Raw genomic sequence first — 25,136 nt, forward strand, 5'->3', positions numbered from 1 at the left:
CCCCCCCCCGACTCGGATTAATGTACAAGGGTTCCTAAAGAGGAGGTGACATGTGACCTTCATGTGGCGCTGAGTGAAACCTTGTTTAAACAGGAGCGCTGAACAGACCCTGGAGAGCTCACTCCCTCCCTACCTCCCTCGCCTTCATGTCCTCTCCTCCCTACCTCCCTCGCTCCCTTCATGTCCTCTCTCCTCCCTTCATGTCCTCCCCCTCCCCCCTTTTCCCTTCCAGTGGTTCTGCAACATCCATATTTATTACATCAGCTCTTAAGCTCCTAAATGTGCTGGTGTCCGATCTAAATAATGAGATGTGGGATAAGACTCATAATCCAATCTGCTAAACCCAACCTCAACCTCAGGTCATGGTAGGAAGGGGGGGGGGGGACTGCTTTATTATTATTTTATACATATATTTTTTGTCATACATACATTCAGTTTTTTAGCTTGCATCCTACGGGGTTGGACTCTATTAGGACTGAGCGTGGGGGGAGTGTGTGTGTGTGTGTGTGTGTGTGTGTGTGTGTGTGTGTGTGGGGGGCAACGAGACATTTAGGACAAGGTTGTTGACTAGCACTCTCGCTGGCGTCCCTATAAATAAAACACATTAATTCTTGCATTCAACCCCATTAGCCCAATGGGATCAATGAAGCTTCTTCCCCTGCGGCTAACGTCTGTGGCACGTCGCACCGGCTAACGTATTCACGGGACCTTGGGCGCGACATTGGCCGGTTGAAATTCATCACTCGGAGGTTAACGTCGAATTTGGAGGACGTCCATGATTCCTCATCGACGCCCGAGCGGCTTTAATACGCACAACGACGCTTCGATATGTACGTGATGCAGACGCCGAATGGCGTGAGTGGTTTGGTGTGTGTGTGTGTGTGTGTGTGTGTGTGTGTGTGTGTGTGTGTGTGTGTGGGGGGTGGGGGGGGATCCCAAAGCTCTTGACGGGAGGGTTCCAATTTAGTAGAGTCAAAAAAAGGCCTTGGAAAAAGGGCTGCACGTCAACCATTTTTATATTGATAAAACTATATATATATATATATATATAATAATTATTAATAATAATATATATTATTATTAATAATTATAATGATATATATTATTCATAATTATATATATATTATTAATAATAATAACAATTATATTCCATATCTGCCAATAGATTTTATAATTTGTCAGATGATGGGAAAAATGTAATGATTAATTTTGATAATTTTTTATTCTACTGGTTCAAATTGTGTTAAATCAATGTAATCAACTGCAACTGTAGAAATGTTGAAAATAAACCATTCTAGGCTTTATTACAGTACTTTCATACATGTATAAAAAGTCTTCTTAACTTGGTGAACCCTGCAGAAACTCAACCAAACAGGGCTATAGTTTAAATAGTTGTCATTATTGCCATTTAATAACCTTTGAAGAACATCGCTCTGAAACCAAGCGACTTGTTTAAAAGTGGTTTGTTGGGAGAGCAATATGGCTCTTAATAAACGCTCCTCACAGATTAACAATCACACCGTCGGGGTCGGATTAAAGTCCAAAACAAAACGAATAGAAGTCTCCCGTCTTACCGAAGGTGGTGCCGGCGTCGGGTCTGGAGACGGACGACACGATGACGAAGCCGAAGCCCTCGTTCTCCCCGCGCTGGATCTCCACGTCGTACGGCTGCAGGGAGGCGGGCACCACCGCGCTGCCGCTGCCGCCTCCGCCGCCGCTGCCGATGCCGCTGGTGGAGCCGCTGCCGGAGCTGACTGTGTTGAGGGAGTTCTGGCTCCCCTGGGGGGTCCGCTTGCCCTCCGTCAGGCTGGGCGCCTGGGTGCTGCTGTGGTGGGAGGAGGCCGGCGACGGGGGGACGTCGCCTTCGCCTTTGGACGCTAGCAGAGAACAAAACCCCCGGTTAGATCCAAGTCCGCGGTTAAAGGAGGCCGCGTTTTTGCCGCGGGGCGCCTGCTCACCCGGGTACCCGGTGGACTTGCGCCTGACGGTGAGGTTGACGTGGCCCTGCTTGGCGGCCTGCTGCATCAGCTGCACCACCAGCTGGTGCGACTTGCCCACCACCGCCGTGCCGTCCACGCAGATGAGCTCGTCGCCCGAGCGCAGGCGCCCGTCCTCGTCCGCCGCCCCGTACTTCACGATGTGGCCGATGTAGATCTGGAGAAGGGAGCGCGCGTCAGAGGAAAACATCAAAAAAATACAAACGTACGTGTTTATTTGACCACGTCGGCTGTTTTGCATGCGTAGATTTCTCCTAAATTCCCCCAAAATGTCTCCATTAGACAATGCCTCATTTGCATATTCAAACATAACACTTCCAAGAACTTGTAATCCAAAAAAGTAATCAACTGGAGAAATGCCATGGTGATATCTATCTAGCTGTTTTTGTTATCATATACACCTTTAATGTCTTTAAAATGTTTGTGAATGTACAATAAAAATCATTCAAAGCCGTTTTCTTTAAATTAATATTTTCTCAGACTCTGATCCAGAAATCTCCACTTCAGCAGCTCAACTTGCGTTGCTCTCCACACTCTGAAGGTTTTGTTTACATATCATTCACAGTCGAGTCGAAAATTGATTTTCCACAGTTTAAAAGACAAAATCAAACAAGAAATTTGGAAGCTGGCTTCATCCAACGGTCTGTAAATTGAATAAGCGAATGCCTCATTTGCATATTCAAATAAATATATATATATATATGGAAAAATTGTCATACCAAAAATATTTGCCTTACTTCTGCCAGTAATCAACTGCAGAAGTTTCATATCTAATATTAAAGCTTTGTTGTATCCTCCATCAACGCAGCAGCTTTTATGATCACGACACACAACTTCGGGCTAATTAAACTGCAGGAAATCAAACCGTCGTCACTTCGAGGTATTCGTGACTGACGTCTGAGAAGCTCGTGCGCTCCAGGCGCCACGTGGGCGTCCACACGCGGCGCCTGACAAGAAAAAACAAGAAAAAAAACAAGCGTCAGCTCCTCTGAGGGTTTAGACCCCGAAGCCTGCCGCCATTTTATTTCCCTCTCTACCTCAATAACTGCCTCTCGCTCAGGTCCTTTTAAGACAAACGTACGGCTCACAACCAGAGGGATTGTGGGTAAGACCTTGGCTCCTCTTAACAGGCCGTCTACGCGATCCTCCAGAGAGTTAGAAGCACAGACGTGAGAGGAAGAGGGAAGGAAGCCCTCTTAAAGAAAAGGAAGCGCTCTAAGAGACAGGACAACGCATTCAGAGGTTTACTGATTCGTTATGAGCTAAAGTACGAGTGCACGCTTCAGATCACCAGATGATGTGCTGGACAGGTGATGGACAGGTGATGGACAGGTGATGGACAGGTGGAGGTGGAGGGATACTTACGGGTTCCCCGGGCTCATTTCCTCCCAGGATACGGAAGCCGAAGCCTGTGTCCTTCCGCCAAAGGAAAATGTCCTGCTCCTGGCAATCTGGCACTGAAATACACAAGAGAAACAGTGAGGTGGTGTGTGTGTGTGTGTGTGTGTGTGTGTGTGTGTGTCATCCCATCAGCTGTGTGATCAATATGTCTGCTCCTTCCCTGGTTCTGGAGTCTTCTTCAATACAGCACAATGTTCATTTAGTACATTATGGTCCAATTAGAGTCAAACAGACCATAAAGCAGGGTACGCTTTAGGGGCGTGGCTACATTGTGATTGACAGGTCGCTTACTTACATACGCCGTCTCTACGTCTCTAAAAAACACACACACACACACACACACACGTTTCCTTTCATAACTGTGATTTAAGACTTTATTTAGACCAAACAAGAGTTGGGGGATTTAATGTTTAAATTAAATGTTTTATAATTAACGACGTCTTGGGGGCTTTAATGAGAGCATATTCATTCATATGTTCTGTATGTTTATTAATTATAATAATTGCAACAATCCCTGTACAATTTATCTATTTTATAAATAGGATTTTAATGTACCTGAATTATTAAAAAAAATAAAGCTATATTAAAAAAAAACAACGGGCCGTTCTGTCCCCTCGGGAAGCATCCTCGACTTTGAGTGTCGAGGGTCTCTTCGTCTCCTTCTTCTCGTTGTGTTTCCTACCTCCTCCCCCCTTCGCCGACTGGGCTGCAGATATTACCAATCAGCGGCAGCAGATATTACCAATCAGCGGCAGCTTGATGCAGCCCTGTTAATATTTAATCAGCGAGAGTCCTAGATTCCAAAAAAACCTTCCATATTCACATCATGAAAAGGTGTGTTTCACAGCATGAAAACCCGACTATAAATATCAAGTACGGGAGGTGTGAGAGACGGGGGAGTGAACCCCGTTAAGGAGCTTCTACTCTCAGGCTCAAGAGGAGGATAAGTGCCTTGACACCCGTACGGTGATTCTGGTATGAATAATGCAACAATGGGCCCACGACTGCAAATATGATACGCAGGAGTCTCTGCCTACTTTTCTGGTGGGGGGGGGGGGGGGGGGGGGGAGAGAAAGCTGTTTGGCTGCTGATAAGGTACAAAAAAAAGAAAAAAGAAGGTGAAACGTCGTCTCTTGACGAGGGCGACGTGCACACATAACACATTCTTTTCTTTTGTTGTACGTGACGGTTCTTTTCAATCGAGTGGAGGAAGGCAAGAACATCGAGACACACACACACACACACACACACACACACACACACACACACTCAAAGACAGAAAGAATATGACATGAATATTACACACGGCCAAGACAAGGAAAAAACGAGCATACGATTATTTAATTGAATAAGTAAAAGTTGGCTTATTTTCTTTTTCTTTTCGCAGACATTCAGATGGATCGATACCAATTCTAGCTGGTTAGCTTAGCATAAAGACTGGAAACAGCTAGCCTGGCTCCGTCCCGCCCACCAGTGTCCTTAAAGTAAGAAATAGTCTGCACATAAAAAACAGGATGTAAAACCAGGTTCTCGCTCTTTGTGCTAAGCTAACGTGTCTTGTTGTTGTGACATTGTGAGGTTTTTTTGTTGCGCTGCCTTAATGTTGTTGTTGTTGTTGTTAATTATTCCTCAAACGAGACGTTGTTCTCGGTCTCCTTCCCAGAGACTACGGATGTAAATCAGCTCATCGCTAACTCTGCTTTACAGCTCTGCACACCGTCCCCGTCAAATAAATAAGTAAGTCAATAAAAGAATGAATAATTAAAACTTGCTGCTAGCTGTGTCTTTTTTTATATTTAAAGTGCCAACACGGAGAGCGGTATCCATCCTCTCTCCCAAGAAAATCCCTTTAAAATCATGACGTAAAGAGCCTTCTTTCAAATTTCAGCTTTCACCTCGTATCCGAGCCGTTAATCGTCTCATTAATCGTTAATGATCTCAGGCCATATTCACACTTTACGGAGACGGGTTATGGAGTTCTGTTAAATGTCACCGGGAATTTTTAACTCCTAAAGTCAGCAAAAAAAAAGATAACTGGGATTCTACTCACGTCGGCTCTCGTACATGCTCCGGGACTGCGCCCAGATCTTGAAGGGGTCCGGCTTCTTCTGGAGGGTGAGGGTGCCATCTGCGGGGTCCTGAGGGGGAAGGCCCGGCAGAGGCTGCGTGGGGGCGGCGGGGGTGGGAGGCGCCGCCTCGCCGCCGCCGCCGCCGGGCATGGCAGACGGCGGGTGGCCTGGAGAGTCGGTGTGGGCGCTGCGGTGGCTGCACACGCTGTGCTGGGAGCTGCTCTGGCTGTCCTTCCTCTCCAACTGGTGCTGGAGGGGGGAGGGGGGGGGGGGGGCAAACAACCACAGAAGACAGCGTGAGAGGTGTGGGGGTGCTGAGGGTGAGCAGAAGGTGTAGAGGGCGAAGAGAGAGGAGCGAGAAAAGTGCCGATGCAGCACAAAGAGAGCGGTCCAATGTCATCTTTTATATATATATATATATATATATATATATATATATATATTTATTTATTTTTTGTATTAGACATCTCTCACTGTTAAACTGCTGCTGAGGAGAGAGGAGCGACGACTCGGTTTCCATGGTAGCGAGATAAAGACGCACGGAAGTGCGAGGGAATTTTCAATGAACCCCCCCCCCCCGACGTCGCCTTTTAAAAAAATATATATATTATATGAACGCCACGATTCCCTCTCACGATTATCGTCGGAAGGTCCCCCCGGAGCTCTCGAACGCACGAACGCTTCAGAATCGAGGTCGCCCCCCCTCCCCCCCCTCCCTCCCAGTCGAAACGTGGAAATGTGTGTCAGGATCTGGCACGGAAGCACATTTGTAAAAAAAAAAAAAAAAAAAAAAAAAGAAATCTCGACAGCGTGAACGGGAAGAATCAGTATTGAGAGACTATTGTTGTGCATATGCTCTCGTTTTAAATGTGAAGATCATTCTTATTAAAAAGGCGTCACGTAAACATTTTGCTTTCCTCTACTGTGTGAAACTAAATGTGACAAATGAATATACATTATGTATTAATTTTTTTGTCCTTTTTAAAAGGTTCTTTACGAACAGACTACTACTACTCGATCGAAACCACATTATTATATTTAGAGCCCCTTCGTTAATGACCGAGGGTCACTTGTGCTTCTCCGGAGTGGAAAACAAATAAAAAAAAATCAAAAAGGATATTTTTTTTGGGGGTGGGGAGAGAACTGGTAACAACAGCGCTCGCTATGGGAAAAGTTTGAATTCTTTCTTTTTTTCCTCAAAGATTATTTTAAAATCCAAAATGATCAATTCGATGTCTGAATTAAAGTAAAGTAGAGTATAACGCGGTCCAGTAGACGTAAATGCGACCGCGTTATCGCAGACGCATTATTACAAAAACGAGCCCCCGACTGAGAAAAAAAAAATACACGAAATTACGGTCGACAACTGACCAACAACGGACACGTGGTTAATGTCTCCAGACCTCTCGTACAGAGTGAACTGTGCAGCGTTTGTAAATATATAAATATATATTTACAGTCTCAACTGGAGGCTCAATGCTCGATGACACCGAGCCTCCTGCAGCGCGACATTTCGCTGACATTTCCCCAAAAAAGGAAAAAGAGGGGTTGGTGGGGGCTCTTTTATCTTCACACTGGAAAGCTAATCCAAAGTGACGGGCAGTGACACTATTGCCCCCCCCCCCCCTCTAACCCTCTGACAGCACCCGCCCCTCCCCTCCAATCCCCCGTGACATGTGACCTGAATAGGTAACACCCCAAACAGACCTTTTTTTTAAAAAACTAATCCTGATGCCAACGTGACGCCAGACGCCCCCTCCCCCCCCTCCAATGCCAATCAGGGGGGGGGGGGGGGGGGGTCAAAAGTTGTAGGAGTTGAACCCCGTCACTGAACATTGGACGAGAGGGAAGTCGACGTTATTAGTCTAAGTATAGAAGTAAAGCATTTTTTTTTGGGGGGGGGGGGGGGAATGAGGCGTTTGCTCTCTAAACTCCTGAATAACGGCAACGTCCCTGAAGGTAGCACGGCTGCTCCTCCAAGTTCATGTCGTCATGGCTACGGAGCATCTTCGGCGTCTCTGAGCCGTCACAGTGATTCACTGCTGTGGGACCGGCCATCTCCCCACCTGGGCTTCCCTTTGCTTCCCTTTCCCCTTAAGTCTGCACTCCATGCCGCTTCTCCTCCGCCCTCCCCAACAGCTCGTCCCCCCTGTTACACCGTCAGCCAGTCAGTCAGTCAGCCAGCCAGTCAGTCAGTCAGTCAGTCAGTCAGTCAGCCAGTCAGTCAGTCGATAAAAGACAACAAAGAAAAGAAAGTGATAGAAAGAGAAAGAAGTCGAGAGGAAAGGTGGAAGCTCTGGGTGCAGAAGGGGAAGAGCGGGAGTTTAAATCTCTCGCCTTTTGTTCTTTAAATAGCACTCCCACACACACACACACACACACACACACACACACACACACACACAAAAGAAAGGAGTACTCACCACCAGCTTTGGACTCCTCTTGGCTTGCACCACTCCTGCAAAACATCGGCACAGAGAGAGAGAGAGCATTAATGACCCGTTCTCTCTCCTCTTTTAACCTCCCTGGTCCCCAAAAAAAAAAAAAAATATATATATTAAAAAATATATATATATAAAAAAAAATGTATATATATAAAAAAAATATATAAAGAAATAAATAAAATCCCTCCAGGACGGAGCTCCTGGTTTTCTGCTGCAGAGCAGAGCGGAGCGCAACTTGCCCTCCTCCTCTTCCTCCTCCTCTTCCTCCTCCTCCTCTTCTCTGTTGCTCTCCCTCTCTCCGAGCAACACACTGCGCTAGGCTGCTCGCTAATCCAAGTGATCCCCCCCCCCCCCCGGTGCCGCTCCACTCAGCGCTCTCAACCGGTCTATTAGGAGCGACTGATCTATCTGCATTAGACAGGCGGACTTATGCTGCAGCGTCGGACTGCCGGTCAAAGCCATGCCCCCCCCCCCCCCCCCCCCACACACACCTACCTATCTCCCCCCCCCACACACACACACCTACCTCAACCCCCCCTCGCTCCCTCCTCCAGTCTACTTCCCACACACAAGCGCTCCAGCAGAATCTCAACTATCAGCAGCCCGAGAGTCAAAAAGAAGAAGATTGAGCTTCTTCCTCACTGTGCACATCTGAGCGCTTTCCTTTCCTTTCCTTTCCTTTCCTTTCCTCTCCTCTCCTCTCCTCTCCTCTCCTCTCCTATCACATGTAAACACTATAGTTAACACACTGTAGAGAGTCACCATAGAAGATCAATCTCATTTGTGCCGATGAAATATTAATACGTTGGAGCCGGTTGTCAGGGGGAAGAGAGGACTCCGCATCAAAGCCCAACAAGTCCTCTAGCTGAAGCATGTACACACACACACACACACACACACACACACACACACACACACACACACACACACACACACACACACACACACACACACACACACACACACACACACACACACACACACACACACACACACACACACACACACACACACACACACACACACACACACACACACACACACACACACACACACACACACACACACACACACACACACACACACACACACACACACACACACACACACACACACACACACACACACACACACACACACACACACACACACACTTTGCCTGCTAAATTACACGGCGCAAAAAAGTGTGCCGAGACGAAAATAGACCAAAAAAAAACTAAATTCCCGAGCGGCGTCGGGGACAAAGAGTTGCCGTTGCCAAGGCGATCAACTAGTTCTCTGTGTGTGCAGCGGCAACCGTCTACTTTGTTGAAATAGGTGGAGGAGCGGCACGCCGGATAGATCTCTGATCCACGAGAGAACGATGAATGAAAACACGTTCTTTATGTGGAGCACGAAAATAACTGATGGAACGACGTCACGCACACACACACACACACACACGCACACACACACACGAGCATCCATCTTAGGCTCTCTCTCTGCTCACTGCAAAGAAAAGAATCATTAAATGTTAAAACTCTGGAGCTGCAAAGCCTCTCTCTCTCTCTCTCTCTCTCTCTCTCTCTCTCTACACGATTCATAATTCATCCCTCCATCTCACAGATTATGGAGTGCCAGTTACTGGAGGAAGTGGAACATCCCGACTGCCGATGGATGTGAATTCCTGCGTGTGTGTGTGTGTGTCTGACACAGGAAGGACACACACACACACACACACACACACTACATCAGGTAATAAAAGGGGCGAGTGTTTCCCATCACAACGGCAGCTCATGTGACCCAGGAACCCCTGAACTGATGCAATTCACTTTGAAACGATCCTCAAACTGTCAACGGATTTAATTCCTCTTTCCGGGGCCGTACGGTTGGTAAATAAATAAAATCTGAAGGAGAGAATAAAAAAGGTGATTTACAGCCGGTTTAAATGCATCTGCACGCGTACGTACGTGCGACTCGGCCTCGATGGAATACAGCTGAACGTTAAATTAACGAGCGGCTGCAAGAAATACGTGAATCGTGAAGTTACCGGCTAACGCAACGAGCGAAGAAGCTTCGCATCTGTAATATCGGCACGTGAAGGTACTGGAAACATTTTTTATTGATATTTTATATATATTAATATTTACGAGCGGAGCAAAGGAACATCGACGCGTAGGAAAGTGCAGCGTTTACGTTGCGCACCAGATATTTTCTTTTGGATCTCAGATAAAAATGTTTATTATTACAGAGGAAACCTTTTGTTAGCATGTCGGACTGAGACGTTACCAGTCAAATGAGAGCGGAAGTCAACCGGTTGGGAGGGGAAGCGAGCGCCGCTTACTTCCTTTACTTCCTTTATTTACTTCCTTTGCTTCCTTTGCTTCCTTTACTTAATTTACTTAATTTACTTCATTTACATCCTTTGCTGCCTTTACTTCCTTTATTTACTTCCTTTGCTTCCTTTACTTCCTTTACTGCCTTTACTTCCTTTGCTTCATTTGCTTCCTTTATTTACTTTACTTCCTTTATTTACTTCCTTTGCTTCCTTTACTGCCTTTGCTTCCTTTACTTCCTTTGCTTGATTTGCTTCCTTTGCTTCCTTTATTTACTTTACTTCCTTTGCTTCATTTGCTTCCTTTGCTTGATTTGCTTCCTTTGCTTCCTTTATTTACTTTACTTCCTTTGCTTCATTTGCTTCCTTTATTTACTTCCTTTGCTTCCTTTACTTGCTTTGCTTCCTTTGCTTCCTTTGCTTCCTTTACTGAACGGCCTCCTGAACGGCTCTAAAAACAATAAGTTGTCTACTTTACATTACATGTCATACAAATGTGTATTCTATGTTTTTAGTGAATATATTTGTGTGTTGATGTTTGTAAAGTGTCTTAAAAAGCGTTATATAAATAAAATGTATTATTATTATAGTAATTAGCTGTACCGGTGATAAAAGGAGCGTGTCGCTTTAATTAACCTTTTAAAAAAAGAAGTCCTTCGAGGTTCAAGGTCGTCGTTGTGCAACAACATTTTGTTGTTGTTGTTGTTATTGCTCCCCTGTAAAAAAAGTTTACAAGAACTTGGGCACGGGGGGAATTCAGCCTTCTTTTAGTTTCCTTAAGAATTTTTTTTTTTTTTTCTCACCAGGATGGAGATGAGTTTAGATGAAGTTCAATAAAAACGAAGGAAAGAACGTCTTTGTGCAGTTTGTGTGGGTGTAAATGTGTGTATGTTTTGTAAAGGGTCATTCAAACTGAATTTCAATAGGCTGTTGAAGCGGTGGCCTTGGTGGGTCCACACACACACACACAAGTTACTCTCCTCCATCTCTGAATCCCTCTCTCCTCTTTTCTCCGCCGTCTCTCTCAGGGGAGACGATTGTCATGGCAACAACGGGCGGGGAAGACAAGATGGAGGAGTAAAAGATGGCGGCCTGGGCCTCCTTTTTTTTTTTAACGGGGAAGAAGATCCAGAGTGTGAAAGCGACCAGATGTTATCTTTTATGCTCGGCAGAACTTGAAGTTTACCTTCTTTACTTCCTTTGCTTCCTTTTACTTCATTTGCTTCCTTTGCTTTCTTTTACTTAATTTGCTTCCTTTACTTCATTTACTTTGTTTGCTTCCTTTACTTCATTTACTTTGTTTGCTTCCTTTACTTCATTTACTTCCTTTGCTTTCTTTTACTTCCTTTACTTCATTTACTTCCTTTGCTTTCTTTTACTTCCTTTGCTTCCTTTACTTCATTTACTTTGTTTGCTTCCTTTACTTCATTTACTTCCTTTGCTTTCTTTTACTTCCTTTACTTCATTTACTTCCTTTGCTTTCTTACTTCCTTTACTTCCTTTGCTTCCTTTACTTATTTTGCTTCCTTTTACTTCCTTTGCTTCCTTTACTTTCTTACTTCATTTACTTCCTTTGCTTTCTTACTTCATTTACTTCCTTTGCTTCCTTTGCTTCCTTTACTTTTTTTGCTTCCTTTACTTCATTTACTTCCTTTGCTTTCTTACTTCCTTTACTTCCTTTGCTTCCTTTACTTATTTTGCTTCCTTTTACTTCCTTTGCTTCCTTTACTTCCTTTGCTTTCTTACTTCATTTACTTCCTTTGCTTCCTTTACTTCCTTTGCTTCCTTTACTTCCTTTACTTCCTTTGATTTCTTACTTCATTAACTTCCTTTGCTTCCTTTATTTCATTTACTTCCTTTGCTTTCTTTTACTTCCTTTGCTTCCTTTACTTCTTTTGCTTCCTTTACTTCCTTTACTTTCTTTTACTTAATTTTCTTCTTTTGCTTGCTTTACTTCATTTTCTTCCTGTACTTAATGTTCTTCCTTTACTTCATTTTCTTCCTGTACTTAATGTTCTTCCTTTACTTTATTTGCTTCCTATACTTTAATCTATATTATGCAAATAAATGCATTCGTGTTGTAAACATCATAAAAACAAACAAAGTCGTCGTCTGTTCGCCTTTGAGCTTCGAGCCCTCTCTTAAAATCAGACTGCTGACTCCGAGTCACGGAGGAACAGATTAAAGCTTCTTCTCCTCCAGCTGAAGTCCACCTTGTGCCTCCTCCTCTTCCTCCTCCTCCTCTTCCTCACACTCCTCTAAACCAAGCTTTTCTCTTCTTATCGGACTTCTTCTTCTACAGTTGAACGATGTTTATTCTGTGACGCCCCGCAAACCCGAGACGGCATCTTTAAAATGGCTTGTTTTGTGTGAACAATGGTCCAAAAAAACACCCCAAAAGATAATTAACATTTTTTAAAGATATTATGAAAGGAAAAACAATAATTTGTGTCGCTCGAAATGTTGAGACTTTGGTCCTAAATGTGTGACTTTGTGTCTCTTTTAATAAAATAATAAATGATAAAATGGCTTTTAAAAATAAATAAATAAGGTAAAATATAGCAAGAAAATAATAGTTCCAGTGTGTGTAATATTGTTTTGTATTGCACTACTTCTAATTCAGCCCTACTCCATCAACCAATTATCGTGTATAATTGTCAAGCGAACGTATGAAATATATATTTTTTTTAAACAAAAAATTAGGCGCCATCAAGGGTTTAGATGGAGAGAATTAACTATAGCAATAAAAATCCTTCAAAACCATAATTTTCTAATCAAAAGCAATGAAAACATTCAGAAATGAGCTCCTCTCATTCGTTCATTACGGCTATCGTGTTTAAAAAATAAAATAAAATAACCGTGATAAATAAATAACCGGGATTTTTCAAAATAAAACACTTCCAGAGCAGAAAATTCAAATTAAAACCGGGATTTTTTCTAAATAAAACACTTCCAGAGCAGAAAATAAAAATTAAAACCGGGATTTTTTCTAAATAAAACACTTCCAGAGCAGAAAATAAAAATTAAAATCGGGATTTTTCAAAATAAAACACTTCCAGAGCAGAAAATAAACAATAACCTTTTTAAAAAAATTTTTTTTTAGGATTTATGCAAACATAGGACGACAGCAGTGACCCGGAGGTCCAACTCAGCTGCATCTCCGTATTCACAACATATATACGAGTCCCTGAACCCCCCATTCGCCCATCTCCAGTCTCCCACTCCTTCTCGTTTTATCCCATCCAGCACGTACCTCTTTGCACCAGCATGGTGACCTCGCTGCCTCGGGGGCATTTGCTGAGCAGGTCCACCACCTGATTGTGGCTCATGTTCTGGACGTTCCTCTTGTTGACCTCCATCAGGATGTCCGCCTCCTTCAGGCCGCGGCAGCGCGGGTAGTCCACTATCTGCTTGACCTTCTGCCCGCCGCCCGTCAGGCTGTCGGCGATGGTGAAGCCGAAGCCCTTGTCGCCCTTCTCCATGTGGATGGTGATGAGCTCCGGCTGCGTGGCGATGGACGACGCCAGGTTGACCACGTCGCTGCTGGAGTAGCCGTGCGAGCCGTCGGACGCCATCTCGGACGAGGGGCTGCGAGGCCGCAGCAGGTCCCTCGCGCCGTTGACGGCGCCGGCCTTGCCGGAGGGCGAGTGGAACGCCTCCTGGCCGTTGACGATGATCGGCTCCTTGTCCACGATCGCCACCGAGGTCACCAAGCTGGTGTTGGGGTCGTCGGGGTCGAAGGGCAGCGGGTAGCCGCGGCAGAGCGCCAGGTCCACCATGGAGCCGATGGGGATGGACTGGAAGATCTTCACCACCTGGGCGTGGGTGTAGCCCAGCACGATGGTGTCGTTCACGCTGACGATGACGTCGCCTGCGGAGAACATCGACCGGTGAGCGACGCCGTCTTACACGCGCGTACGTAGGCGTTCTCTCGGAAATACGTTTTTAAATTTATTTTTAAATCAATATTGAATATTTAAAAAATGATTTAAAAGCCCACCCTCCTCCAAAAAATTGATTGTCAACGATGTAGTAGGTTCTGGATAAAACCGGTGGAATATAAAAGGGTTCTCGGCAGAACCCCACGGTTCTCAAATGGCGGTGCGTGAAGGCACTAGAGGGGCTACGTGAGATTAAAAAAATATATATATATTTAAGCATCCATTCAAAAATCCCTTAAAAATAATGAGTAAGTTCATAAACTGAATTGTATATAGTCTATATTAATGTGTATTAAACCAAAAATGCTTCGCACTGGGTTAGGGGGGTAAAAAAAAAAAATAGGTTGAGAACCACTGCTCTATAGAACCTTGCACACTGGGTTCTGGATTAGAACCTTCCACAGGTGGCGCTAAGGTATAACCCTTCATGTTGGAAATTAGGTTAGAACCCTCCGAACGTAGGTTCCATGTAAAACATTTACAAAAAGGTTCTACTGGGGTAACCAAAAAGGGGTTCTCCCATAAAGGACAATTTGTGGAACCCCAATATGGTTCTAGTTAGCACACATATATATAAAAGAGTGTGGGGTTTTAAGTGAATTCAACAGCTGGTGATGTTTATTATTTAGTCGTTTAATATAAGAACATTAAAGTTCTGTAAAAGGGGCCCAAACATGGAGCCCGAAAATCAATGCAGCAGAACCGGGGACCACAGCAGAACCTAAAATGGCACCGCTGAAGCAAAACAGTACAGTGCTATGTGACCGTGACGCGTGTTTATTATCAACAGATTGGTTCATTTAATTCCTCTGTTGTTGCATTGCATTATGGGATATTCATTTCAGACTTATGGAGGGCTAAAAAATAAAAATAAAAAAAGGAACCCTCAAGTACTCTTTCCCGGGAGGGAGAACCTCAGAGATGTCAAAGTGAAGATGGCTGCAGGCGGCAGAGTGTGTGTGTGTGTGTGTGTGGAATGAAAACAGCGCCCCCCTGTGGATATAGAGGCCCCGCCCACTGCACCTGTCTCCATCTTGCCGTCCACGGCCGCCGGCCCGTCCAGCACCAGGCTCTTGATCTGCAGGAACTCGTCCGGCTCGTCGCCCCCGACAACGGTGAAGCCGAAGCCGCGCCGGCTCTTCTTCAGCTTGGTGTTGATGAAGACTCCTTTCAGCTCCGCGGGGTTCCTGGTGAAGAACGGCTTCCCTCCTGGGGGTGGGGGGGGCAAACGGAGACGTTACAACATCAAGCATGTCATAGGACAAGCAAGGCGGTGTGTGTGTGTGTGTGTGTGTGTGTGTGTGGATTTACGTTTGGCTCCTGTGGGCATGGGGGGCAGCGTGGGGGGTCTCTGGGGGTCCCTGTAGGTCTCCAGGTGGTTCGAGGCGTAGTTCGCCAACGGGGTCGCCGCCGACGAGTGCTCCTCGATCCACTCTGTGAGGACACGATGGGACACGCAGGCGTCATCGACACACACACACGAGTGTATTGACACACGCACACACACACACACACACACACACACACGGCACATACTGTTGTATGGGAGCTTTATGCAGAGGGGTTTGTTCACACAGCATCCAGAGACTCATTTATACACATTTATTAATATAAACTATATATTATGAAGCTTTATGCAGAGGGGTTTGTTCAGAGGGGTTTGTTCACAACAGAAATCAGTTTATTTATGGTTGTTGAACAGAATTTTCTGATTTATGGACGTATGGACGACAGATTTATGGACCTTTTATATGGATACGTGAGTGCCTTCATATCTAACTATGACTCAGAGAAGGAGCACAGGTGTTTTAAAACGCCTTTAATTGCCTCCATGAGCCGCAAGTCGCAACTAAGTTGTTGTTGTTGTTGTTGTTGTTGTTGTTGTTCTCAGAGCACCAGCATGCAGCCTTTTCCCTTTCAGCTTCTCCCCCCGTTTTTTTGTTCATGTTCAAGCAGATAAAATGATCAAATACAGAATGACACACAGCATTTATCAAATTAAAACCTATAAAACACCAAAAAGACGACACCAGGGCTCAGGCCAGCTCTGAATTTACTCCCAAAAATGTTGCTTTTAGAAGAATAAAAATGTTTTTTTTTAATGTTTCTTTGCCGTCTGGCCGAAAGCCCTGGCGAGCACGGGACGAACGAGAAGGACGACGACGCTCACAGACATGAAGAAAGAAAGAAATGGTGCCGTGCCAGGGCAGGAAACGAACCTCGAATATACCGCTCACCTTCTGGAGGCTGCGGCTGCGGCTGCGGCTGCTGCTCCAGGATCTTCCGACGCCGCGCCTCCACCACCGGGTTCTCGTACTGGGTCTTCCTGTTTATGTGACTGAGGCAGTGGGAGGGGAGGAGACACGGTGGGACAGGGGTAAAGATTAATATACCCCCCCAAAAAAAATTAAAAGTGCAGAGACGCAGGGGCGTGGCAAATTACAACGTTATCACCATGTGTTCAAATTGTTGTTTGAAGGACATGTTTTTAAGGAAATATTAAAGAGATATTAGAGAGGGAACTATATGACCTGTTTAACTTCCTAACATCAGCTCTAAGCAGCTTATAATTCATAAAAAACTACTAATGAGCCCCACATTTTTTTTTTTTTTAAATGAAATAATTAATTAAAATACATTACATAAGTCACAAATTAAAAACTACTAATGAGCCCAACATATTTTTTAATTTAAAGCAAATTATTAATTAAAATAAAATACATTATTTTATAAATTCACAAATTAAAAACTGCTAATGAGCACCAAACTTTTTTTATTCAAAGCAAATAATTAATTAAAATAAAATACATCATTTTATAATTCACAAATAAAAAACTGGTAATGAGCCCCAATTTTTTTTATTCAAAGCAAATAATTAATTAAAATAAAATACATTATTTCCTAAGAATTTGCATGTTTTTTCTGAGAAAAATCATTATAGATGACAATAAAGTAAAAGTTTTTTTTTTCCCCAATTGTCTTTGATTTTATTTATCAATTAATAGGCCTACAATTTCCATTTCCAGTCAGTTTGACTATCTGGCACATGAAAACGAGCTCCTTGTGTCAACGAGGTGATCAACTCACTCCACGTAGTACACCCCGTACACTGGGTCTTCTATCCGTTCCCATCCCGGAGGCAGCTCTGAAACACAGAAGGCGATACACAACATTAATAAAAACAACTGATTAATACTTTCTCTATTTTTCTATTTTATTTTGAAAAATTTGGCGGCTTCTACTTTAAATCCCCAAAGTCCTGTAAACACTTTTTATAAAAGGAGACTGTATTTTACAATCAATAATATCCCCCAAAAAGGTAAACGTCCCAATCTAGAGCCAGCGTCGTTGGGTTTGACCCTTCTGGGCTCCCGTAGACACATGTTGTCGGGCATCGTGAGGACGACACCCTATTTATATTGATGAAAAACGACTAAAACACAACGTTATTTTATTTTTAGGTGATTTAAATGCCAAAGAAAAACATACTTATGAATATTATAGTCCGATTCTGCCTAAATATGACAAATTGTTCCTTTAAAAAGGCAGAACTATGATCGAGAACAAAGATTAAATCAAAATACAGCACAGTGTATCTCAGGCTAAGGATTAATAATGTGAGATATTATGGGCTGAAATTCAAGAGGGGAACATTTAAAAAGTAGAGAAATAAATTAAAAAAGATCAAATTAAAGTCTGTTGCATCACATTACCAGTGCTCACTCAATAAATAATTTAATATCAGAAAATTGGATTAAGTCATAACTGTCATTTAATCTAATAAACCTAGTTAGTTTTTTGTAGTCTGAGGAATTTAATATATCTATTTTTTTTTACAATAATTTTAATTCCACTTAAGGGAAGTTGAGCATCTTTATAAACATTTTTCTTTCTGAATATTTATGAAAAATAAATTAAAACATCTCATCGTCGTCTACATGAAGTACGCAGAATTTCGTCGGGACAATTACATTTTTTCGACACTATTTTGAAATGCAACCCTGTTGATTGCCTTGTGAGAATAAAACATGCCATCAAGATTAAAAGGTTTAAATATTAATGTTTTAATGACTCTTTTTCCTTTAAAAAAATGAGTCGACTCGATCGTCCTTTTTGTTTTAAACAACCAAAATGTAAAATAAATCTTACCCAGATCCGTCTCCAGCTCCTCCGTGTGTATCCCTTCTTCTCCAAAATGAAAGCAGGATGGAAAAGAGAAAACAAAATGAAGAATAGAAAAGAGGGGGGGGGGAGGATGGATAGCAGAGGAGAGGTGGGGGGCGGCGGAGGGGGAGTAAATAAAGAATGGAGAAAAGGCAAATAGGAAAACAGAAACCCCTTAGTTTCAGAAACTTTACATCCAACAACATGTAAACAAAACCGGAGAAGCGCAGTTTTGACTTTCACCACTAGATGGTGCAATTCTACAATCGGTGATCCCCACTTCTGGACTGACTCGCCCGCCAATTCGGGATTCATTAAGCGGTGTTTATGTGGGAATTTTAATGTGACAACAGCTGTGAAAGAACAACAAACGACACTGGTGCTTCGTAACCACCTCCCTGGGAAGTTTTGCTTCTCAGAGAGGAGGAGAGGGGGGGGGGGGCAGTGGAAGCAGCTCACCATCGTCGTCGCACTCCTCCATCGGCCGGGGGGCTTTGTCTCGACACCGGGGGTCCATCCACGACGTGGTCTTTGTGTTGTGGCTGTAGAGGGGAAACAAACGAGAGAGAGAGTCAGTCAAAAACCCACCGCACAATGAAAAACCACAGCAGGGGGGGGGGGGGCGACGTAAGAGTTTAGAGAGAGAGCCGCGTCGGCAAGTTTACAGGTCGCCCCGCTGCGAAAAGAGACACAAAAAAAAAAACAAGAACGTACTGTAAAAAAAAAAAAAAAAAAAATCTGTGATAGCAAGAAATGAACATACAAGCTCTGAAAACACACAGCCGTGTCCGGGTGGCGTGCCTTTGCCGTGCTGCGGAGAGGACAGAGAGGTGGAGGTAGTCAGGTGATCGGGATGTGATCTCCTTTTTTTTTTTTTTTAGAGATCGGGACATGCAGGGGAAAGCAGAGTGGCCCTGGGCAGGCTGGCTGGGGAGGCCTAAAAAACCAAATCATGAAGGAGGGGGTGGGGGGGGGTTGGGGGGGTGGAAGGGGGAGAGACAAGCCACTGGACGGACAGAAGGGATAATTGTGCACTAAACACTAAATGAGCTACACAAAATGCTTCAGTGTGTGTGTGTGAGTGTGTGATACATACTCTATGAAGTAAAGCTCGCCGCTCTCGGTGTACGCCATCTCCCAGTTCTCAGGCATCGGGCCCTGCGGCTCCTCCGGAGACGCCTGCGGCTCCGCGAGGGTCTGCTGGCCGCTGTCGGCGGTGGAGGCGGCCGCATTGTTCAGACCGCAGGAGGGAGCATTGTCGCGCGCGGGGTACGGCCGGAGGGTGCCGCCGCGGCTCTCGTCCTGGTCGTTGGGGTTACCTGTGCACAACAGAGGAGAGGGGAAGAGGCTACGCACTAAAGATCCTGGGCGACACGACGAGGGCACGACACGGGGTGGGGGGGGGGGGGGGGGGGGGGGGAACGACAGGACAAAAACAAAAACAAAAACACGGTTTATGTCTCCGCGCATGCAAGAAGAGAACAGGTGAACTCAACTTTACCCCCCCCCCCCCCCCCCTTATCTTGGGCTCCCACCCACTTCTAGTGTACTGAAAGGGCCCCAGGAGTATGCAAATTCTTTCAGCAATAAACTCTTTTTGACCCCCACCTTTGTGTGTTTTTTTTTTTTTTTTTTACCTCTCCACCGATAAGCCTCTTTCTCCTAAAGCTGGCTCCCCCCCCCCCCCACCCCAAAACTCGCTCCCCAGTCCTGGCCCGACGTCCTCCACCAACTTCCGTGGGCCTTTTCAGGATTTGAATCAAATGCTAATGCGACGCTCTGGCAGCCGGACACACAGAGAGGGCACCGAGTCCACGGCATCAAGAAAAAACATAAACCATCTATTGCACTTTTTAAAAAAAAAAAAAGGTAAAGTGTGGGCTTTGGCATTAAAAATAAAATAAAATCTCATATTGTCACCTATTTACCCTTTAAAAAATAAATTACCGAGCGTTTTAACGTGAAGATTCTTGCAAGAGAATGTGCCGCTCTCGGTAAAAAAAAAAAAAAAATCACCCGAGACAGAAAACAGCGGCGCGTTCGGGGGAGGGGAGGACGTGAGCGCCCCCCCCCCTGTAATCTACTCCCCCCCCCTCACTCACTGCGCCCCTCCTCACAGGCAGATGGCGGTGTTCAGAAGGCTCACGAAAAAAAAAAGAAGGAATCAGCATCACAAAGACATGATGTAACCGCCAGACACACCAGCGCAGAGACGGAGGAGAGGACCACAAACACATTACACTATCTCGTGCACGCACACACACACTCCCGAGCAAGCGTCCGCTCCATGCACAAAGACCCCGACCCCCCCCCCCCCCCAGGAGGCTGCAGCGACGCCCCTCACCTGTAAAGCTGTTGTTCATTTCCGTGGCCTGGTCGTCATCGTCGTCGTCAGCAGGCGCTACGCGGGCGTTTTGCATGTCATTGTAGGACTTGGTGCGCGTCGGGGTGGACTGCTGGGAGCCTGCATCACCGAGAATCACTGTCCCGCTGATGGGCTGCTGCCTCGGCGGCTTGGGGGTCCCATAATAGTTACCTAGGCAACAAGGAAGGACATTAGCATGCTTGAGAGAGAAACTGCAGAAGGAGAAAAAAGAAGAAGAAAAAAAACGACACTGGGGGAGAGGAAGCCGGGGATAATAAGAAAAATAAGAAGGCAGAGTGTGTGTGTGTGTGTGTGTGTGTGTGTGTGTGTGTGTGTGTGTGTGTGTGTGTGTGTGTGGGGGGGGGGGGGGGGGGGGGGGGGCAGAGAGGTAGAAGAGATGAAGTCGGATCACATTGGTGGAAATGAGCAGCTGGTGGGAAAAGCGGAACAGTTGTAGTTTGTGTTTGAGGCTGCGGAGCTGTATTGTTCTGCACTATGAAAGCATACCGAGCAGAAACAATGGACCCCGCTCAGCAACCCGGCTTGTTTTTTAGCAGCTTTTTTCTTTATGGCTGAAACTGTTTTTGTCAGTGTTGCAAACACAGAATGCATGTTTTTGTTGGTGAGAATCATCATTCTTTGTAAATATGAGAGAAAGAGGCCACCCCCCCCCGGTGACGCCTCGGTGTCGAATGCACACCACATTAAAAAAAAAAGGAATAGAAATTTGAAGAAATAATAACATTGACGTGCAAATTATTAAGTCATGGCTTTTAGATGTGAATCCACTTTCGTATCCGTCGGGTTCAATATGAAGCTTGAGCCAACAAACCAGTTAGCATAGCTTAGCATAAAGGCTGGAAACAGCTAACGCAGCTCTCGTGACAAGCAGCAAAATCCAGCCGGCAGCTCCGCCAACGTTTTCTAACATTACGTCTCAATTGTTTAATTTGCCCCAAAAAAACTAAACGAAGTGTAAAAATGACATCTTGCTGTTTTTACAGGTGGTTACGGGACTATTTCTTGGGTTGGGCAGAGTACTTCCTGGATGCTCTGCTATTAAGCTAATACTACATTCTTAGTTTAGGATTAAGATTGGAAGAAAGAAAAAAACAGCTAGCATGTGTACGAGATGTAAAAAAATGAGATAACTTGTGTTAATGTAATGAGCTAACGAAAGTGACGACACTTGGACTGTGAAGGAGTGACGTAGAGATGCTTATCAATCACCTTGTAGCCCCGCCCCTAAAGCATACCCTGCTTTATGGTCTGTTTACTGAGGGAATAAGTCAAGAGAGAAGTAGTCATTTTCTCATAAGACTTCTATACAACCAGAGGAGTCACCCCCTGGTGGTTAGTAGAGAGAATGCAGCGTTAAAACATGAAGCATAGACTTCTATACAACCAGAGGAGTCGCCCCCTGGTGGTCAGTAGAGAGAATGCAGCGTTAACACATGAAGCATAGACTTCTATACAACCAGAGGAGTCGCCCCCTGGTGGTCAGTAGAGAGAATGCAGCGTTAACACATGAAGCATAGACTTCTATACAACCAGAGGAGTCGCCCCCTGGTGGTCAGTAGAGAGAATGCAGCGTTAACACATGAAGCATAGACTTCTATACAACCAGAGGAGTCGCCCCCTGGTGGTCAGTAGAGAGAATGCAGCTTTAACACATGAAGCATAGACTTCTATACAACCAGAGGAGTCGCCCCCTGGTGGTCAGTAGTATTTCAGCATTGGCTTCACTTTTCAGAACTGGAGGTCGCCGCCTGGCACAAACATGAAAGTGGTATTGATCTTCGCTTAATAATCACATTTTCCAAAAATGACTAATTATTGAACAGTTTGAATTCAGCCATGGAGGCTGTCGCATGTCATTTCCCGTCAACTCTTTACCATCAAATTACAATAATCTCAGACAAACAGGCGCACAGGACGCTAAAAGGAACGTATATAAATCACAGATGTTTCTGTGTATAAATCAATACATCCAAAACAACTCTGGGGTTGGTTATGAATCAATAATCCCGTCTTCCTGTGGTTGTCTGGATGGCCTGCAGGCTCCCGCGGACAGGTATTTGACAAGGTCTGCGTGAAAGGGACGAACGTGCCAACAACACAGCAGAACCGGTGCCAAGCAGATTAATGTCGCACAAACACACACACACACACACACACATATAAGACCTTGCACAACACGCATGCTCTCGAACAAACACACAATTCACAAAGCACACATCCACCCACACACGGATGTTTACACACCAACGTTTGTGTCGGTACGAGACTTAGCGCTGCACAACACTGTCCTAATCAGAGTGAGAGGGGCAGATGTGGAGTGACCGGCTGTCTCCTGAATGCACCGCCCCCCCCCCCCCCATCATGCACAGTCTAATCTGAATCAACCGAGCACACAAGTCTTACAGCATGTAGGGAAACACAAATGCCGCTACGCTCATCGCGTCCGTGGAGAATCGGGGCACACCTGCGGCCCATCGCGAGCGTGTCGGTTATCGTCACCGTCATCCTCACCGTCATATGTTCCTATTTCCAGTAACGTGCCGCTATCCTCGAGTTCTAGGAAGTCCTCCACAGACAGGAAGTTGTAATCCACCCCTGGGACCTCTCCGTCTCGAGGGGGGCGGGTCGTACCTGTGGGGAACAGGAAGAAACAAGACAAACTAAGTTAAAAGACGTGTTCAATACACTTCAATACGCCAATAGACGATGACGGGAGGCGTGAAAAGGAGAGAGATCTGAAGTCAAGAGGGTGTGATTGTAATTCAGATGATGAAACAAAGGTCGCCAGAAGTAACAGTCCGGATTCTCTCATCAATCCATGAGTGAGGTTTGGGATTGTAAAGCTAACCAACATTATAGTTTTACGGCCGCTTTACTTAAAAGGCAGTGCTGTATGGATTTGGAGATATTTAGTGGTGAGGTTACAGAATGAAACCGACAGACTTTCGGAGAACTTCAGGCGACCTTTTGGGTAACATAGATATGTGAAAGCTGTTTGAAATTTGTCCGTTCTGGGCTACTGTAGAAACACAGTGGCCTCACACGCACCCTATAAAAAAAAGATACAAAAGGCTAATGTTAAGCTAACGAAATGCGCTATTTTTAGCTGCCGGTGATTAAAACCCATTGTTGTGAATACTTCTAAAATCCTTCACACTGTGGCCGTAAGCTGTTATTGATTGTCGAAGCTGCATTGTGCCCCGTTACAACGCTGAACAGCTACACTAACTGCATTCCTTGGTGTTGTTTGACTGTTTAATTGCAGTACAATAAAAAAAAAAGCTTTTCAGTTGGAGAGGCCATACAAACCGGGACAGATTCCCTTTAGTGGCACAAACTCTGCATATTTGACATAATTCTGAAAGAATACCACATGAGAGCTCCGATTAGACTCTCAAAGCTTTTTGGTTTCAAATTCAGTTAAAAAGGCTGAAGCGACGTTTAAAAACTGTCCTCGGTGGCCTTACCGCCCCGAGCCTGGTCCCCTACTGGAGTCAACGATTAGTGGTCTGCGGCGGGTTTTTTTTTTTCTTCTCGCTTTGTAGTGGGAACACTTTGTAGAAGGAAGCCGACACCAGACAATGGAGACGGAGGCTATTGTGTCTTTACAAAAACAAAAAAAGGAGGCGAGGTGACAGACGGTCGATGGACACCGACTACATCGTCTTTAGTGGAGGTGTCGGACGAAATAGGATTCTGACCACGATGGCAAGGTCACAAGGTGAAATGTCAGCGGATCATCAAAAGGGGATCACAATTCCTCCCAGAGGAGACATAAACATCACGGCAATACATCCAAAAAAAAAGCGGTCGAGGCATTTCTGTCAAAAACCACAAACCTACGTTAACCGAAGTTACCGAACCTTTAAACATCTGTACGAAAGAACATTCTGCCAGTCCAAATCGAGTAAATGTCGAGGTAATTCGCAGGATAAGGGGACAAGTTTAACCTTCTGGTGGACGCTGAAAGAAAAAGTCAGGAAATCCCCAAAGACCCTCAGGTTCATCCTCAGGACACCATGAATATCTGCGCCAGATTTCGTCCCAATCCCCAAAATATTGAAGAGATATTTCACTAAAAGCCAACTGTGTGTGGATAATCCAGGGGAATCGCCAAAGGCATGATGATTCATCCTCTGGGGAACACGAAATACACATTTCAGTCCGAAAAAAACGAAATGGTGAACTTACGTTAGCTAGTTCTATGCCACAAACATGGCTTAAAGTTACATTCTAAGACGAGTGAGCGAGCTCGATGTTTGACACGAGACTCTTTCTTGTTTACCTGAGCCTCTCCAACATCCAAGCTCACACTCTGCATCCCTCGGGCCACATCCAGCCCACAAACAACGGGATAATAAGCCTTAATAAGTATTTCAGGTGCACGGCTCAGTCCTTCTCTCTCGCTCTCTCTCGCTTT

The 25,136-nt window shown here is 44.9% G+C and overlaps 1 protein-coding gene across 1 annotated transcript in view; it reads right to left on the minus strand.

Moving 5' to 3' along the window:
* The window catches only part of LOC117733925 (membrane-associated guanylate kinase, WW and PDZ domain-containing protein 1-like), a 77,203-nt gene that overhangs the window by 6,638 nt on the left and 45,429 nt on the right, over positions 1–25,136 (minus strand). The window contains exons 3-18 of the mRNA XM_034537869.1: positions 23,228–23,347; positions 20,675–20,866; positions 19,427–19,649; positions 19,094–19,141; positions 18,790–18,872; positions 18,316–18,354; positions 17,254–17,311; positions 16,386–16,504; positions 15,478–15,600; positions 15,190–15,375; positions 13,479–14,096; positions 7,891–7,925; positions 5,449–5,716; positions 3,363–3,454; positions 1,959–2,154; positions 1,575–1,877 (exon numbers count right to left, since the gene is read on the minus strand). Coding sequence (XP_034393760.1) covers positions 1,575–1,877; positions 1,959–2,154; positions 3,363–3,454; positions 5,449–5,716; positions 7,891–7,925; positions 13,479–14,096; positions 15,190–15,375; positions 15,478–15,600; positions 16,386–16,504; positions 17,254–17,311; positions 18,316–18,354; positions 18,790–18,872; positions 19,094–19,141; positions 19,427–19,649; positions 20,675–20,866; positions 23,228–23,347 — 2,703 coding nt within the window. The remainder of the gene's footprint in view (positions 1–1,574; positions 1,878–1,958; positions 2,155–3,362; positions 3,455–5,448; positions 5,717–7,890; positions 7,926–13,478; positions 14,097–15,189; positions 15,376–15,477; positions 15,601–16,385; positions 16,505–17,253; positions 17,312–18,315; positions 18,355–18,789; positions 18,873–19,093; positions 19,142–19,426; positions 19,650–20,674; positions 20,867–23,227; positions 23,348–25,136) is intronic.

This window comes from Cyclopterus lumpus, chromosome 7, assembly GCF_009769545.1.
Source record: "Cyclopterus lumpus isolate fCycLum1 chromosome 7, fCycLum1.pri, whole genome shotgun sequence".
Lineage (NCBI taxonomy): Eukaryota > Metazoa > Chordata > Actinopteri > Perciformes > Cyclopteridae > Cyclopterus > Cyclopterus lumpus.